Source organism: Acanthaster planci, linkage group LG01 (genome assembly GCF_054643075.1).
Source record: "Acanthaster planci isolate LZ-2023a linkage group LG01, COTS_SCS, whole genome shotgun sequence".
NCBI classification, from domain to species: Eukaryota; Metazoa; Echinodermata; class Asteroidea; order Valvatida; family Acanthasteridae; genus Acanthaster; species Acanthaster planci.
In genome coordinates this window covers 23,478,089-23,497,227 of record NC_141777.1, presented here as the reverse complement: position 1 = coordinate 23,497,227, position 19,139 = coordinate 23,478,089, and the positions used below count along the sequence as shown (strand labels likewise).

The 19,139-nt window shown below is 42.9% G+C and overlaps 1 protein-coding gene across 3 annotated transcripts in view; it reads left to right on the top strand.

Annotated features, from left to right (window-relative positions):
* LOC147800564 (uncharacterized) overlaps positions 1 to 19,139 on the top strand; it is a 33,599-nt gene that overhangs the window by 5,134 nt on the left and 9,326 nt on the right. The window contains exons 3-12 of one of the 3 annotated variants that reach the window (XM_087148920.1): positions 8,908 to 9,783; positions 10,349 to 11,486; positions 11,647 to 11,714; positions 12,439 to 12,488; positions 12,988 to 13,080; positions 13,404 to 13,507; positions 14,455 to 14,530; positions 15,306 to 15,394; positions 15,958 to 16,095; positions 17,301 to 17,357. In XM_087148920.1, the coding sequence (XP_087005046.1) occupies positions 8,908 to 9,783; positions 10,349 to 11,486; positions 11,647 to 11,714; positions 12,439 to 12,488; positions 12,988 to 13,080; positions 13,404 to 13,507; positions 14,455 to 14,530; positions 15,306 to 15,394; positions 15,958 to 16,095; positions 17,301 to 17,357 (2,689 nt within the window). Of the gene's footprint in view, positions 1 to 8,907; positions 9,784 to 10,348; positions 11,487 to 11,646; positions 11,715 to 12,438; positions 12,489 to 12,987; positions 13,081 to 13,403; positions 13,508 to 14,454; positions 14,531 to 15,305; positions 15,395 to 15,957; positions 16,096 to 17,177; positions 17,358 to 19,139 lie in introns of all 3 variants that reach the window. The other 2 variants (XM_087148844.1, XM_087148879.1) reach the window with 2 other exon arrangements.

Sequence of the window (19,139 nt, the reverse complement as noted above, 5' to 3'; positions counted from 1 at the left end):
TTTACTACAAGTAGAAATTTGTAGTATTATGGAGGGTTAGGATTAACAAAGATGGGGGTCAGGGGAGATGGATACATCCCCTACATGTACTTGTACATGTACATATAAATTCCCTGTGCCCCCTCCCCCCAGCATATGGTTGTGTTTCCCCTGACTGGGGTGGCTGACCTCAATTGCAGTGACCAGCTGGGCTCTCAGAGTTTTTGGGGGTAACATTGCCACCTGGCATTAAAAAGAAAAAATTAAAAATTGAAGTGAGCATAGATGACAGAAACTTGAGTGATTTGTAGAATTTTTCACAATCGGACTGCTGTAACAAAGAAGACTTCACAATGCAAGATCGGTTTACTTACGTGTAGAAGAAATGGATGTACTTGTACAATGTATATACAGATGGATGTGAGGTATATCCTGATACATGTTTTTTTTAGGCCCTGTTGCATGGTTGTTGGCAGTGGTTGCTTTTACTGCGTGGTTGCGTTTTACTGCCACTTCTGTTTCATAGTCACCTTACAGAAAAAAACCTGGTGTGTAGCCTTAAAAGAAGTGCTTTCCGATCAACAAAAATTGGGGGAGGGGTTGCAATAAAATGACACCCTCCTCCCGATAAATTGCATTAACATCTAGGGCCTATTTCATAGAGCTGCTTAAGCACAGAATTTGCTTAAGCACAAAAAACCTTGCTTAATAAACGAAGGGTTTACCAGCTCAAACTCTATGTGATTGTGATACTAACCAAAAGACAGCTAAATACCATTCCAAAACAATATACATGTACATCACAAGAAGTTTTGGCTGGTGACCTGATTTATCAAGCAAGGTTTTTTCACGCTTGAACAAATCTTTCGCTTGAGCAGCACTATGAAATTGGCCTCCCCCTCCCCCAAAGAGTGTTAAGCATGCACATACCGGTATGTACATACACCCTACATTTGTTCATGTTTGGTTGCCATTGCTTTGTCTGTTGTACTTTAACATTACATGGCTCAGTAAATAAACCTGTGACATTTTCGGGGGTACAAAGGAACCTGGTACGTTATTACATAGCACGCGCATTGCATTTCTGCTACCGTATGCCAGTGCCAGGCATTGCTTTTTGTCACTTGGTAGTTTTCATTTGAGAAGAGAAAAATCCATTGCTAGTTTTGTTAGCATTGTGGCTCAGATCATCTTGACTTTACTTCTCGGGCTGATATGCTCTTTATCCATCTATACTGTACCTGTACATGTATACAGCTCCTTATAATACATGTAATGTTTCTACAGCAGACTAGTGTTGGGCGATTCCAGCATTTTTGGAATGGACTCCGATTCCGTCCAGGAATCGCGATTCCACTCGGAATCGATTCCAATTTTTACATATTTGTGCGAATGCCATGTTGAGCATGCCCGAGATTACAATTGTAAGTTGTTTCCTAAACACTCGTATGTGTCATTAAAATTATCCTCGTTTAGTGCGTCAGAAACGTGAAAGATCTATTATCATTACAAATGTTTAAATTGGAAATTTTAACTTCATAGAAGCACGCCAAGTATGGGAAAAGAATATCAATCTACGTAGCCTGCCGTCTTTCAATTTTTTCAGTTTTTATAGAAGTGACCAAGAGTTCTAAAATGTGTATTTGACAAGAAAAAAACTTACTGTATGTACATGTACCTTTATTTTCATGCTGCCAGAAAGGTATTAAAAATATTCATTTCCTTAAAAGTCCCCCCCCAAATCTTGATCTTTCGATTGTAAATTACATCAGAAATTGGACTACTCACGCGCTGCACTGCACCGCTTGCGTCTGTCCGTGTAATCGCTGGTGAACATGCCTAAAGCTACATTCTTCCCATGCGTGTGCCGACTACCAGCTTCAACACGTGGCCGTTAGTCTTGTTTCAAGGCAGAGATGGAAAACTTTGAGAATTGCTCATTTGACATTTAATCCACTCAATAGGTTGAGTAGCATTTCTCTCTGTTATGGCAGAAGTGTAGGATGAAAAGTAGTCAAAGATTTGTGTTTAGCAGAGTGAATGACGGTAATTGTGGTGCATATCTTGCAGACTCGAAAACGAAGCATCCGCAAAGAAACACTTGCAGCCAGCCTGCAACCACATGTCCATGCACCAACGCAGAGCGGTTCGTGCACCAACGCAGAGCGGTCGATGCATGCATGACTATTAGAAACATGCATGAACACTTATCTCCACCCAGACTGTTGCCATTGCAGATCTCGCCAGCTTCTCTCTCTTATGAATGGTTTAGGTTTAGTTGTGAAACCCTGCTTGACTTTAAATAACTTTGGATTGCTGATTTTATGGGATATTACACTGCCAAGGTTTGTGGGATTTGGGGAATTTTCAAAAAGCTGGCACCATGAGAATTTTCAAATACTTCAACAATTACTTGCATTTCGAGTTTTTCATGGTAAAGGAAGAATTAATGTCAGGCTAAGGGCTGCATTGTTTAGGTTTTTTCAGTTCTGAGCAAATTTTTGTAATATGTGACGAAGTAGGCCTACTTATCATTGCGAGGAATTTGGCGTGTGGGAAGCACTGTCGTTTTCATTGCACACAATGTAGCACCCAAATGCTCAGCATGTTGAGGAATCACAATTGGCAGGAAGCCAACGGTTGGCCATCGGTGTGCATGCTGCAGACGAATGGGTCGGATTACTGCACGCCGTGCACAGCGCCGCTATGATTCTGCAAAGCATGTGGGCCATGTCTCGTCATGGACTTCAATTTTTGGCAATGAAAATAAAGCTGCGTGCTTTACTTCTAGGTTCCTTTACTTGGTATAAAACCATACAGTTCTTAAAAAATCGACGGATCATTTTAAACGGTAGTCTTTTGGAATCGCTGGACTGTTCCTGGTATCGGATCTCAAGGTTATGGAATCAGCGGTGGTGTGGATTTGATTCCTCAAAAAAGTGGAATCACAACTCTGATTCCCAATTTGGAATTGATTCTACCCAATTCCAGCATGGATTTGCCTAAGCCTGCAGCAGACACTCCCTGGTAAACAAATACCAGGTACCGGTACATTAGGTGCATAACATATAATATCTGTTTGTGCACATGCCTTATTTTTACCTGAAATTTGCGACCTGCCACCCTCAAGTCAGCCTGACACCTGTACTTTCAGTTCTGAAAATTAGCTGTAAAGTTGTCGGATGAAAAGCTTTTAAGGCAGTACATTTAGACTGATTCATTGAACAGTTTTTGCATGGATGATGGAATGCATTGTCAATTACAAATACTGGCGCTTGCACAGAAGTAATGGTGTTGTGGAATTTGCATTTCTTTTCTTGTGTAGGTGTCTGAGCGTTTGAACTTCACTATCAACCATGGCTTGTTCAGACTCAGCGTATGGTACATACACCTGTAATAGCGTACACACCTGTAGCATAGCATCGGTCACATTTGCAAACATTCAAAACATTAATGCTTCTACAACTTCCGATATGTTTGACTTGATGGTCAGAAACAATATTAAGAATCCTATGGAATGGTTTCAACTGTTGCTCCAAAGAAAGTGGCGTCGTTACCAGCAGTCATAGATCGGACCAATCACCTTTTTTGAAGAAGATTCGCTAGAATTAACTGATCAGTTGTTGACGCATAAAATGTTTGCTGAGAACAGTAAGAGTTGTGTACACGTGGCACTACTGGCTGGGTCAGACAAATCTTGTAACTGGTCAGAAGTAGTCCTATTTGTGAATGATTGATTCCGGATTGATTCCGGAATGATTCCATTTTATTTTGTTTTTTTTTTAGCTAAAGGGGTGAAGCTTTTTAATGGTTGAAAACAGACAAGAATTTCTCTTTTTGTCTTGAAACTTACCAGTACAAAAAGGAACACTATTAAACTACAGAGATCAGTGAAGCAGAATCTGCCTAGATGCATTGTTAATAAATTTGGAAATTAAATTATTACTGGTAGCTTCTACACGTATATGCCATGTTGTAAAATGTAAACACAACCAGTATCAAGTTGATGTTTACATGATGGAAACCAGATCTTGGAAGTCACACTTGTATTATGTAGGCTTAGCTTCACGTGCACATGTACTGGTACAGTACTTTGTGTACTTGTTATATGTACACGTACATGTACCGTATGTCTGCAGTTAAGTACATGTACATGTTCTGTACATGCTTTTTCCTGCTCCAGAGGCTCACCTGTTTTACACAATACTCGGTATGAACAGAACAAGAGTAACTTAAGAAGATGATGTATACTGGTGCATGTTGGTACCCGAAGCAGCTGGTCACATGTGGCAGAGACATCTTTTTCAATAAAGGCTTTGCATGGCAGCCATCTTGCAGGACAGTTCTTTTGCTTCACATGATATGCACAGAGTAAGTTTCCATGTGGGACAAAAGAAGTGCCTGGAAAATTGGCTACCATGCAAAGTCTCTATAATGATGTACATGGGGAAAATACGTGCATTCATGCAATTGCTTTTGCTTAAAAACCTAAAGTGCTTCCTTACTGCTACATGTACATTTGAGAAGAAGAAAACACATGCGTAATAATGCTTTATCAAGCAAATGCTTTACTGGTTCCTGTAGTGCGGTACGGTGTACTAAAAAAAAAAGGGCATGTTGGAAATGACTGGCCAAATAGTGTTATGACACCACCAGGACTGGTACATGCATTCTGTTCTGCAATTGCAGGTCAAAAAACATCGATAGAAAAAGATTTCTGCAAATTAATTCGCAGAACCTGATCTCGTTTGTCTCTGTGTGTATTTTCTGGGTTTAGGAGTTTATTTGAGGTTGTACCACTTGCATGTGAAGCAAGTGTGTTTCCACAAAATTTCACGCCACAATACGAGGTTCATTGCCTTCCCCACATTGCATTACGCATGCTCCGTAGCAATATAAGGACATCATCCGCCAGTTTCCTGTCACGACTACAGTTGTGCACGGTGGTATGCGCAATTCAAGTTCTCCATTGTATTAAATAATTATGAACCTTTTAAATTATTTAAGGTTAGGTTTCATCACTTTTTTGGCATTTTTTCCTTTAGCGTTTTCTGTACTTATCGAAAGAGTCTCGGGATGTACCTGATTACCCCATTCAATATGCACAAAAGTATATTCCCTTTTCCCCAAAAATTCCGACCTACCGATTTTGTTTTTGAAGACATGTTATCGGAAGTAGAACCAGTTTTTAAGAATTTATTCTCTGACGTTGACGAGTGTTTATTTATGGTAATCCTTGAAAACAACTGCGCCACGCGGGCGCGGCTGGCTGTGGTGAGCACATGCTTGCGATCGCGCTGCATGGACGGCCTAGTGCTTGTTTGCATGGTGTGATCGCTACTACTAGTACTAGACTACAGTGTACTGGTGCCAAACAGCACACTCCACGTGGTGAATCGGCCCCGGCCCAAAGCGCAGCGCAGCCTTGGAATGGACTCTTCACTGCATAGTAGTCTTGCGTGTGGGGCCAGTGTGGATCATTTCACTGCACCACGCTCCTCGTTTTTGCAAGTTTCTGCATTTTTTTAGCAAGCTTTTGCACTGTTTTTGCAAAATTTTAACACCACTTTCCCACTGTTTTTGCACACTGATTGTTTTTGCAATGTGTTTGCACAGTTTTTGCACGATTTTCGCACGTCCTTCGTCCCTTTCGCGTCTGATTTGCTGTGAATTCGCTGTGAATTTGCAGGGAGAAAAGTTGTGGTCAAAATGCGAAATGCGAATGTGAATGCAAATTCCTTTTGCATTTTTTCCCATTCCTTTTCGCAGCGTTAACTTTCAAATGTAGTATACTGTATATTCATCGGAGTAAAAGTCTTGAAGTACATGTACAGTAAAATCTTGATTAGCTCAAAAGTTGGTTAAGTCAGAACTCTCTTTCAAAGACTTTATTCCTTCCAAACAAATAAGCCTGTATGTACAAAGATACCTCGGTAACTCTAAATGCCTACTCGGCCCCTCAAAGATTTTTTGTGGCAAATCCAAAAGAAGCCATTGCTAAAACACAAAAAGTGTCAAAAGAATATGAGACTTTAGTTACAGTCAGTATTACCAAATGTACGTTTATCTTTTCACTCAGGGACACTTGTATACATGCTGCTGTTGTGGTGGACTTGTCACCTAAACCTCCATAAAACCACAACACAACCTGGCCTTCAAGCTAGCCTAATTGCTTGCTGCTGTGGGCCTAGCTGTAGCCTGCGTATTGGGAGTCCAAGCATTAATTCTGTCTAGTGTTCAGCTGTGACTGCAAAGCGAAGGTTATATGACCAAACATAGGAAAATCTGAGTGAGTGAAAACCTCTGACCTGCCTTGCGCATCGTGTGATAGACAGGATAGAGTGAATGACACGAAAGAAAACTTTGCCACAGGAAGGTACACAGTTTAAATGGCTGTTTTTTGCTGAACTTCTAGGTACATGTAAAAACATAAAGTCTCAATAAATTGATGATGTGTGTGCAAAAACATGCACCTGTAGAATAGATAAAAGAAAAGTAACCACAGTAATGTTGTCAATAGCCAATGTGAAGTGAGTTGCAGCTATACATGTATATGTACGTGTACATGTATATTGTACTTTGTGTGTGTGGGTATAATTATGACTTGACTGTGTAAAACTTGGGAACCTTTGTTAGCTCAAAATCTGGATGCTTCCAGAGGTTTTGTCCATACCAAAGAGGTTTGAGATGTCTACCGGTAGATGTTATGGCATTTAATGATGCAGTACTCATATAACCTCTGCAGTTGTAATGTACTTGTTTATGTACAGTACATCCTAGATCACAGCTGTGTAGGTCAAACCTACATGTACCGGTACCTCTTCCATCAGCTCCTTAGTCAAACTGAGAATTCATTATTTTTGTAAACAACAATAGGGACATTTCAATTGTTACATAACACCCCCCCCACACACACACCAGTATTGATTCTCCTGCCTGGGAAGTCCGCTGTGATCCCAGGGTCCCCCCATTCTGCATTAGGGACTGCCTCAGCCAGGTGTGTAACAGTCAGTGCGCCTAGAATGCTGTGGTTGGAACTTCTATTGTGTCCTATTGATTATGTGGTGGTTCGGTAAAGGTCATGCATGTGTCTGTCCAGGGTGAACACACTGCTTATGGCTGATAACCATTCTGTTGCCAATTTGCTTTGACCATGTTGATCTGTTTTTTTTTATTTTTTGCTTAGAGAAAGAGGTTTTTTTTTACATGAACAACCACAATTATCATACTTTCATAGTCACATTCTTGGTGGTCATAGCTTGCCTTAAAGGTACATGTACATGTAGATGAAGTGCTGAGAGAAGTTTATCTTGAAAGAGGGTCTGTGGAATGAGGCAAGTGCTTCATTTGCATAAAGCCAGGTCCAGCACAACCATGCATTGCTTCAGGGTTTTATGCATGTACCTGTGCATCACACTTTCATGGCCATCAAGATCTGTAGACTGTACATGTACAGTACATGTAGTTGGAGCCATGCACTGTCACATATTGGCAGTGGTGAAGATTAGTGGGAAAGGATTCTGACAGCCTTTGGTATGTTCAGATAATGAAGATTGTCTGTATGATACAATGTAGTGTTGAAGAACATGAATTTCAGATCTTGTTGTAAACACGGTAGTGTGCAGATTTATGTTCACTGTTTTGACAGAGAGAGTTGTTGATCTCCAGTGTGTGAAGTTCGTCATCCATAGTGCATCTGGTGCAACATTTTGAACTGAATGTTCCAAAAGTACATGTACTTCAATCAGTAGCTACCGTAGATGGGATTTTTTAGAAGCAGTCCCAATTAAACCACAATATCAGCTCACATTCATGACCTGAGATCATTTAAAGGTCAAATATGACTGCCTATTTCCTTTAAATACATGTACTTGTTAAAAGTAAAAGTTGTGCTCGCACATGTTTGCAGTCACCTCTGACCTCTCCTCTATTTGTTGGTAAATGTGCACATAGTACATGTAAATTGTCAAAAATAAAAGTGTAATTTGCAACCTAATTGGATGGCACCTCACATTTCCGACTGGACTGCAAAAGTGTGTGAAAGACAGGATATGGTTTAGACAAAGGTGGGGTTGTTTGGTTCCTCTTCCAACTAGTCAGTTTCCCATGAAAGAAAAAAGATGACATGTGTGCCCTCATCTTCACAGTGTTGTCAGCCTGTAACGTGTTCTGTTCAGGTCATGGTTTAACATTTGTAACACAAATTCCTGTAGCTACAGTATCTGGTGTATACACGTTACAAAATTAGAAAGATACTTGTATATTTTGTCACTCATGGGCGTTTGTTTTGGTTTGATCCAGCTGCTTGGAAATGTGTTGTGTCCTTCATTTTTGAAGCTGGCATATCCTCAATAATAGCCAGTTCGTTTTGCAAAAAACACATATTTGAAGCTGCATTACTTTTTTTTGGTGCAGTGATGAAGACAACTGTTTTCTCAACAATTGCTTAGGACTATAGCCAAACTTAGTACAGTATTTGCCATGTGACGACAGTGGCAAATGACAGCTAGGACTCTGCTTGGGAAAGTCTCTTTAACGTTCCACTTGCCACTCTTTACCCAGAGCATAAATGTTCTGATATACATTAAGCTGGTTGTAACCAGTGATAGATTAGAATCCGATACAGGAGGAACCAGATTTTTCCAGTTTTGTGCCAGTGAAACCAGAGATTAACATTGGCCTGACGAGCTGATGATAGACTTTAACCTACTTGTACCTAAGCAAAAGCATTCAGAGAAAATCCTCAGTTCTGTGTTTTGAAAGGCAAACAGGGAGCCGTATAAACCAGATGTCCGTGATCATTTGGTTTCTATTTTTTCATACAGAGGGGCTTTTACAGAAGAAAGCATTGCATTTTATATCCAGTAAGAAATATTTGTCAACTGCAGTGTAAGATGTTAAAGTGATTTTTTTAATCTTGTTTTTAAGGGCTGGCCATATGCTGACGCATCGTAGCAAAAAACCCTATGAGTGCACAGTTCCGGATTGCAGCAAGTCCTACTGTGACATCCGCTCATTGCGGAGGCACTTTGAATCCCAGCACAATGGCTTGGTCATGGAAGAGCACATGAAGTACACGGGAGATGAGAAAGATCCTGAACTCATAGCAGCTGAGGAGGCGGCTGCGCAGGCCCAGACCCAAGGCCAGGGTCAAGGCCACCCCTCGGGACTTCCGGCAAACTCTGTCGCCTACATGAGTACGGTCAACACCTTGTCCAGCATGCCGGTCATGGGCAGTCTGACTGCCAACAACTTCACCTCGGGGCTGATGCAGCAGCCTTCACAGCAGCAACAGCAGCAGCAACAGCAACAGCAACAACAACAGTCCCAACACCAGGGTGGGATGAACAACACAAACAGCCAAACCTCTGAGGGCCAGGGTTCCAGCTCCAGTGCAGCGCTGCAGTTCCTCGCCCAGGCTGCTCAGCGTGCCCAGACCAGCCTTCCCATCTCTGCCACCTCGCCCAGCAACCAGTCAGAAGGTCTGACCCTAAACCCTCAGATACCGGTGCCTGTGCCTCAGGATGTGCCCTCACTGCAACGCTTTGGAGACCTAATCAATCCTGCTGGTTCCAACCAGCTGCCGGCCTCCTCGTGGAATATAACCTCCCAGTATGAGGGCCTGACCAACTCCAGAAACTTGATCATGGAGGGTATTCCTGCCCCCAGGCTGTCAACCACGATGTCTGCTTTGTCAGGCAATCCATTGAGTAACCCAAGCGTAAGGCGTCCTCTAGGAACTACCCCTCCCATGTCTGTAGATGTAAGGCAACCTTCTCCCAGGGGGCCATCACCTGCGAAGAGGTAAGGGGAAGAAATGAATGATACAATGTTTTTCAATACAGTGCCCAGAATAAGCCCCTCTCGCCTGATCGGAAAAACCCTTCATCATGTGTTCTTGAATTTTTGTTCTAATACTTGGCACAGCCACTGTAAAATATGAGAATTTCAGTGCCACCAGTAACGGAAATTACATTTTTTGAACATGAATGTCTGGACTCCAAGACGGTGCAAGGATATACTTGTGTTTATATAGATGATGTAGGAATTTATTCAAATGTTGTAAAAGAGAGCTAATGTTTCAAAATTTGTGTGGTTGAAAGAATAATCTCAATCAGTGACAAATGGAATGCTGCTTTCTACTTGACTTCACTTTATATAATTGAACATTCCACCTTTCACCTTGTCATCATGATTCACTTCTGAACATTATTTATTCGTACGATGGCACTTGGTGCTTGATTCTTGTATAGTTGCATTCCTGTGGAACCACAGTCGTTAAAAGATCAGAGTCGCATGGCTCGCACATTGCATGTGAGTCCATTGGTGCCACTCAGCTTGTTTCATTGACATGTTATTATTTGGGCAGTACTGATGGCAAAGAGAAGAACCAACAGCCTGTGGAGTGCTCTGTGTGTAAGAGAGTGTTCAAGAGCATGCCAGCATTGAATGGGCATATGAGACTCCATGGGGGCTACAACAATGCCCGAGGGGAGGCTATGGACTCTGTGAAAGTAGACAACAAAGTTCTTCCCCGCCAGCAAGCTTCCACCCCTCCACGCACCACTCAGGCCAGGGTTCCTCTCGAGACCAGAGGGTCCTCCGCCACTATTCCTACCACTCACTCCCTCCCCAACCACCAGTCCCTGCCTGTCACTCAGGCCGCTGGGCCCGGTCAGACGCATTCAGCCTCCCTTCACATGCCCATGCCAGCACCCTCGTTCACCATGCCGATGCCAGGACTCCCCCAGCTGCCCTCGGTGACACAGATGCCCCTCCTGAATCAACTCCGGCCCCAGCAGATGGACTTGAGTGCCCCGGTGAAGCGGGAGCACAACATGCCCAGTGTGCCCAAGCCCAGTAACCCGTTCTTTTCTGAGACCTCCTTTGCCCACCACCACCACCAGCAGCTGCCCAGCTCTTACCCTCAGCTGATGCCCGTGTCCATCAGCCGTGTCAAGGATATGCCTTACTCTGTCCCAATGAGCTACCCAGCAGTGACCTCACAAACAGTGCAGAAACTCCTGAAGTCAGAGCCAATTACAACCACGGAGCTGGTCACAACCATGGCCAACATGCAGCAGACCCCACTTTCAATCAGTGCAGCAGAGCAAGACCTCAGTCCACCCAGACTGGAGGCTATTAAACCGCCTGAAGATCAGAACGTTTTCCGGAATCCCCCACCCCCCATGCAGCCCAGCCCGACAAAAAAGCGGCCTCGCCCATCGCCATTGCACATCCCCTCATGCGTTAACACAGGAACACCTGGTGGTATCATCCCCGGAACCTATCAGTCACAGATGAGGTCTCCTCGGGAATTAGGAGGGCTGTACCAGCACCACTCCTACCGCAGTTCCGGGTCTGGGACCACCCCTCCGCCGTACACCCCTCCACCCATGCTGAGCCCAATCCGCAGTGGGCCCGGCTTGTATTTCAATGTGGGGCCAGTTCAGTTGCCATCAATGACTCCGAAGACACCAAGCATGATCTCCATGCATCGTAGAAGTAAGTGACATTTCAATTTTCCTTTTGAGTTCCTCACACTCAAGTCAACTTCATTTATGTTCACTGTTCTGTACTGGGTTTTTACTGCTTGTTATACAATTCTCTAGAAACTTTTGCCTTTGTCATTCATGTTATCAGCATTTCTCTTTCCATCTTGTGGGTGTACATGTAGGTAGTGCTTCAGCAGCTGATGAACAATCCTCCAACTTTGTCTTCTCCTCGGCTGAACCGTAAGTGACAATGATTCTTTAAACTGGACCATGTACATGTAAATCATTTGATGCACCTGACCACATTGGTAATACAAATAGTTTGTGGATTTGGCATCTCTGCGCATAAAATTCCATGCCTCAAGAAAAACAGGAGCATAGGATTCGGTTCAAACGTTAGTGAGTCAGAGATGCAGTAAGATCTAATCACCGCCAACAAATATCCCATTAGGGCAGGCATTGAAGAATTGAACAGGTTGGAGAAAATATGCTGCTAAATTCTAACTTCTGAGACATTTTGTAGGTAGAACCTTTCTATTGTTGCCAAAATCTGACACTGTTCTTAGCCTGGTCTTAGTTTCCCTTTCTTAAAACATGAAAGTGGAACATGGGGGATCAATGCAGAATGATGATGTCAGGGCTTGAGCTTCCTGAAGCCATCCAATCTAGCACAAATCAAGTGTGGATCTTGGAGGCTTTGGGAGAGTTAGAGTCCGCATTGTAGTCGAATCTGTCACAAGTCCTTTCACGACACCAATTATAAGTAACAGGTTGAAAAGTGACAAAGGAGATTTTTGGCCATACTACATTTGAAAAGCTTGTGACTTGGCTTGAGAGTGAATGACTTGAGATGGTCTTGGACGGTCTTCAGATGGACTCGACTATAACAGTCGTGAGGGTTAACCGATGATAATGTACATGCACATTTAATTTGCTAGTGAGCTATTTTTTTTCCTCTCATCAGCCACATCAATGTCGGTCCAGAATTCCAAGCGAGGATTCCAGACCTGATAGGTAAATATCGTGTTGACTTTATGGACAAGTCAGATACAGCCTAGATCTCCCCAAATGTTCCAGTGTTACATTTCTTTTTTTCTCAGAGGGGTAAAGACTGTCTTAGTCCTTCAAAATCCTCTAGCAAGTACTGTCATTTGTTCCAGCAGTGTGAATGGTATCCTGGAGCAGTGGGGATAACTTTACATACATGCATGATCTAGGCATGAATTTATGCAAGGCCAAGCATAAACGGCATAATTTCTAACCCAGAACCTTGACACAGTGCCTTTATTGCAATCACCCACACCATTTTGCCATTCGGTCTCCTCAAAAATCCTCCAAAACCAGCCAGGGGATTGAGAAGGTTTGGGATGGGGGGGGAGGTCCACATCTACAGTTTGGAGAGTGCAAGAGCCAGATGTTTGGGAATTTTAAGTTTCAGTTGAATTTGAGCTCAGTTGAGTTGTCACAGCTCTTCCTCTCAAGTCTTGTGTCCTTCTTGGTTCTGTTCTTGCAGTAGAGGGTTGGGACGAATCTCTAGAGCCTGATCACAGATTAGGCTGGCTGGCCTGGGACCCCTCTGTCAATGACAAGTATACCATCAGCGAAGGTGAGTAGAGAGAATTAGACACAAACTCCGTCGGCCCCTTTTCAGGGCTACGTTTGAGACATTATCGGATGTCACTGTTAGTTTTTAGTTGTAAAGTCTCTTGAGTTCACTGTTGGACTCTGTTGTAGTTACCCTGTGGTGTCCTTTGTGGCCATTAAATGTCCCTCCAAAGTGTCATTGAGAGAAGCACTGTTTTTATGACCAGTGTTACAATGCTGCTTCATGGTCAGCCCGAGAATCTCTGCCAAAGTGTGCCTTGAATGTGCAGGCAGAAGATCACAGTTGGTGATGAGCAGCTAATTTTTTTTTACCTTTGCTGGCAGTCACCAATTTTCTGATGTTGGCCACGACTGCAGCCTTACCCGGTGGGGCACGGAACATCGAGTATGCCCATCACTGTCTATACAAAGCAGACGGAGACATACAGGTGAGAAATTTGGAAATCACATTGTTCCAAACCTACTTGTTAACGCTTACTGCCCAAGGACCGTTGGTGGTATCCCTACCTAATCACACAAACTCCAACACCTTGTAATCAAACTCTTACGTTACACACCCAATCACAGAGACTCCAATAGTACTTTTGCTGCAACAGTACCCAACCAGACAAATTCCAACAGGTCTTTACCTGTGTGATTTTGTTTGATTGGATACAGCAGGCCCATTGCACAGTACAAAGAGTATGGACAGGCAGTACCTAATCAAATAAACTCACACACCATCATGCTGCATATGCATTCCCAACTGCTGGGATCATTGTGGTGAGATAATGGGCATTTGTCCTTGTTATGGTGATTATTACATCTTACATACATGTACTTACTATTTCAATGGGAAGCTTCCTATTATTACATTAACTTTAAAAATACAGTCCTTAGATAATCGCAGATAATCTCCCCTCATTTAAAATTCTTGATGATAACTAAAGTGAGAGGGCTGCAGTACCATTCAGTCAAAATTCAACAGGGTATGTGCAGGTCTACAGTACCTATTTAGTCAAAATCCAACACCATATAGCAAATTCCCAGGACTTAATTCCACAAATTCAAACACCTTACTGGTGTAGAAGTTTGACTGGTTAGGGATTGTTAGGTTTAAACTGTGATTCTCTCTCTCTCTTGCTGTAGACAAGTCACCGGCATCAAGTGCTTCTAATTGCAGAATTGTAGAACAAAGAGCAGCGAGTACACGCTCGCTCTCTGTCGCCCTCCTAACATTTTATGAACCTTGTAGGTTTCCTTTACATGTAGGTGTTCTTCCCTAGCTGAAATAAGAAACCTGCGATGTGCAACACTGTGCAACAGCAAACACTGTTTTGGGCATTTTGCCTTATATTTGGTAGATTTACGTTAATCTGTTTTTTTTAATTTCTAGCTTGCCTTAAAGATGTTGATGAATCCAGAGTCCCGCGATGTTGAAAACAATCCATTCAGCGATTACAACTACAATTGTGAGTACTGAGTGACATATTGGATGGTCAGAAATCTAGAGAAATTCAAGATAAGTCTGTTCACAGAAGGTTCTCAGAATGTGTTGGCACAGTGGAAGATTTTCCACATTCAAGAGTTGTCTCTGTTTAATAGCGGCATTGCCTGATTTTTTGCTCCCCTTACTCTTTTGAGCTAGTACCAGTAGCTCAATGCAAAGTCATAGTTTGCCTGAGGATCATCAAACTGGAGTTTGCTGTTTCATTTACTGGCTCTCCTGAGTAGTCCACACAGTGATCTCTGCCATTCCTGTACAGAGGCCGTCTCTAGTTGTGTTCTCAGAGTATAGAATTACCTTGAATTGAAAGCTCAGACTTGCCAATTTCATTCTTTTGACTCCTAACTCCATTGGTACTTTGCTGGAAAATTACTGAACTTTTCACGGTCCACTGACTGGGCCCCCAGGTCTTGGACAAGCTGTTGCTTTTTACCTGGATCCATTATATTACTTGTTTACCTGTAGTGTATTTTGCTTCTTGTTCATAATGTCTGATGGGATTATCAATGCAGTAAACTAATAAATCAGTAAAGGAACCCAATGACTTGCTCTTTCTATGTTTAATGGGCATTAAACACCACGTGCTTTAGGAGTGTCTGGGTTCTACTTTCCCATTCCTGCCCAATCCCCCAAAATGTCTGGTTAGAGTTAGAAGGCTCCGGAGAGTCAGGGGTATTCAAGTTGCATCACTTCACTCTAACTGGAATGAGCCTGTGGCATGATGTTTGTCTTCTTTGCAGTCACTTCTTCCTGGTCACAAGGAGAGAGGAAGATCTTTCGGGATTACTTCAAAGCCAAGGGGAAAGATTTCCATGAAATCCAGAAATATGTAAGTATGCATTGTCTGCTGTAACTAGAATTGAGCATGTGAAATCCCCAAAAGGCATCATATTCATGACTTGCATGTACCTCTATGACGCAATGGATGAAAGCACGTGTTGATGTAGATCTTGCATGCAGAACCAACGTCACGTCATAGCATTGTCGAGACGTACCGGCCACACGCAGTAGTACAGTAAACGGCCCACAAAGTGCGATTGCGCCTCAAAGGCATTGCGGAACAGAAATTTCAGACAATTTACTGCTGCTACATTCATGGACTTGAGCATAACTTCTGCTGGGCTGGTGCTAGGGACCGAACTATTCTTGGTTGCGAAAGGTTCTATTTTCTTTGGTTCAAAAACCAGCAGCAGCTAGAGGGCGTGCATCACAATCAACTATTTTTCTGCTTATTTCAGAATACTGTTTTACTAGACTGCCGGACTACCCAGATGAGGGCTTTCGCTAGACCGCTGCGGTTTTTACTCTAATTTGGCTAGCGGACCAGCATTAAGGTCAAACCCCTTGATCTTGTACGCTCTTATTTTGTCTATCATTTTTTTCTTTCCGAAGCTCAAAACCAAAACAGTCAAGGAGATTGTGGAATATTACTACCGCTGGAAGAAACTGTTTCCGTACAACAGGGACATGCAGAAGTTCTGCCATCACAGTAGGATTAATCCCACAGAGGAAATGCGCAGGAGTGAATGTGTAAGTTGGGTAATCTCTGCGCCCTGCATTTTGAGTTTTTACAGAGTCATTTGAAGTTAACAGAAAATGTTGACCTTCCTTGGTCACTGAGGTGCGTCTAGGGTTTCCTGCTGTAAATGGAAGCACAGGCTGGGGTCATGTACATGTAGCTCTCCCAGCACTTCCTGTGCATTTGATGTACATCTCTGAGACCTTGGATGTGTTCAGACAATCAGCCTTATTCTCCAGATCCCTTTATAAATTTTCTACAAACTTAACATGTGGGAACGAAGATGATGCAGTAGGGACAATTATAGATTACTTGTCTATGTATTTGTACACGTACAAGCAGGTCACTGTACCAAACGCCCATTGGAGTTTGAGTGATATAGTATGGATGGGTCTGTACAGTATAGGATGACTTGCACCTGAGTGGTACCAAACCTGAAAACATCAAGCATAGTTCAACACTTGGTTCCACAAGCCAGACACTGCACACAATGATCCCTGTGTGTCACAACTCACACAGAATCCAACACCATCATCCTGGGCCTTAGCTACCAAGTCCAGCAAAATTCAACAAGTTCAACAATTACTTTGATATGACTGTGTTCAAGTTACTGGATGTGTGCTGTATATTATTGGTCTCTGTCTGTTAGTTGAATGGGAATTTACTTGGCTTACAGGCCAAGCTAAATGCTGAGCGCTTAATTCATCCAAATTTGCAAGGTCAGTTCATGGAAGCACCACGTTGAGTTTCACACGTTGAATTTACTTTTCTTCATTAACGATCTTTTCATATTCAAACAAAAAGATTGACTTGGCCACACTTCTTCCGTCTGGTCTTTGCTCCACAATCAGATGTCACATTCTTGTGTAAACCTGAACTGATAGTTTTCTGAAAAGTCAACACTTGGAAGAAATTACAAGTCATTGTTCCCCTGTTTGAAAATGTGAAACGTGAGATCTTGGTCTGTTTTGCTAGACTTGTGTGTTCTCCGACTAATTCTTGTATCCCGACTTCCTGTCTTTATTTCTTTCTCTCCTTTTGTTTTTCTCCCTCACCTCCCCCTCTGATTTCTTGTTTTTCCACCATCCACCAGGACATCTATCCGGAAGAGACTTTCATAGATTATGTTCCTCTCAAGGAGTATAGGCCCGATAAGTACTATAGAGGGGGTGGGCAGACTAGGAACAATAATCATGTGAAAACTTCCTCTAATCAGGAGGAGAAACCGGTCAACCAGGGGCCGTTCACCTGCAACCACCCAGACTGTGACGCGGTGAGTTACGCAGCTGTTACCTTCTTCTTGTGCTGTGGGCTATTTAGGGTGGATAGTCGGTACTAGCTTGCCAACATGGTCAGCGTTGTCAAACTAGCACCGAAGCTGAAGGAATTGGTTTCTCAACTAACAGTAGTGAGGGGAACTATTGTGGACTGTCCACTCAAAATAATCCTTCATATTTGATTTACCATACCTCAAAACGTATGGTATCACAGAGTGCTGAACGAGGCTGTGGGCAAGAACACTTATGTGGGCCACCATCTTTTCAGCTGCAGCTGTGCAAGTGCACACTTGAATGCCACCCCATGCAGTAGTAGCATGATGGCTTCCTTAAGGGCAAGTGCTGTAGAGTGTAAAGTCTAGGCAACCTGAGCGATATTCTCCAAGGCATGCGTATTTGACTTGTGCATGGATCTTTACGTGCGCGCCTTGTAATGAGCAAAAGATAGTGCCTGTCATGTGATAGTTATAATGGACGAGTGAGAATTGGGCTTGTGATCGTGAATATGTATGAGGTATGGTTATTTATTTAGAACCTTTGCTCGCCTACAGGCCTCTGACTCACATGCAAGGTGTTTTGAAGGGTGTGGCTGAGCAAGGGTTAAGTGTTGCTTATTGATAATCATTCACTCTCATTTCTCTATCGTTAACATCTCATTCTGTCGGGGGGGGGTCACAGCTATCTAAGCACCTTGCAGTGGTGCAGTCCTCCCTATTTGCATATGAGCTCCTGTGGAGATGTTAGTGTAAACGTGTACTGCATATACAGTCAATCATAGTTTGCGTTGGAAATCCCATAATGGACCTTTAATGGACCTTTCACATGAAATATGCAAATAAGGCAGGTGCATGCACATTACTACTCTGGTTGACAAAGTTGCTTAAATCTTTGACGTAACAGTACAAATCTCCATGCGCGCATCACTATTGCCGTTTCTGTGCTAGTATAGTTTGACATGAGTTTATACTTAAGACAAGGAACTGTATACTTTCCAACCTCAGGACACTGAAAACTTCACTTAGTTTTGAGAAAAGTGTGCTCAAGTATCAGAAAAAGGCTGTAATACGGTTTTGATAGACCGTCAACGCTCCAGGCTATGGTTACTAGCAGCTCGCCTACGCTACCGACAGTGTTGACGGCTGCACTTGCCAACCAGTGGTAGTAGCGCGCATGCGCCCATCCAATTTGCATATTTCATGGGAAAGGTCCATTAGATGACCTCACAGGTGTACTTTCCTGATGGTACTCATTCACATAATTGCGTTATCTTTTGGCAAGTGCGCTGAGTACTTTGTATACAGATAGTACACAGCATAGCCAAACAAAAAGTACTGATCATCCGTCACTAGTCGTCTGACTAAACCTGTTTTTAAAATGATTCAAGGTTTGAGAGGTTGAAATTTGAATCGTGTTCGATTTGGCATGGTTAAGGTTTGCAGTGCCAGGCAAGCGATGGCAGCGTAGTATCAAGTCATCGGAAAATAAGCACAGTTTGATTCCAAGGGATCTGCTGTCAATTCTAACACTCATCTAATGTACCCTTGAGTAACGACAGTAGCATTGCACATAGTTCCTGTCATGTTGCTATTTTGTTCCACCTCCTGTGTTGTGTTGCTGTAGCTGCAGTGCACTGATACAAGGCGTTAGCCAGCTGCTGATATTCCCTGGCTGCTAACCATAGATAGTGTAAGAAAATGTGCATCACAATTTCACAGTAAAGTGGACTTTCTGAATGCTTTTGACTGTTGAATAGTCCAGTTTTTTTACTGTTTGTGCAC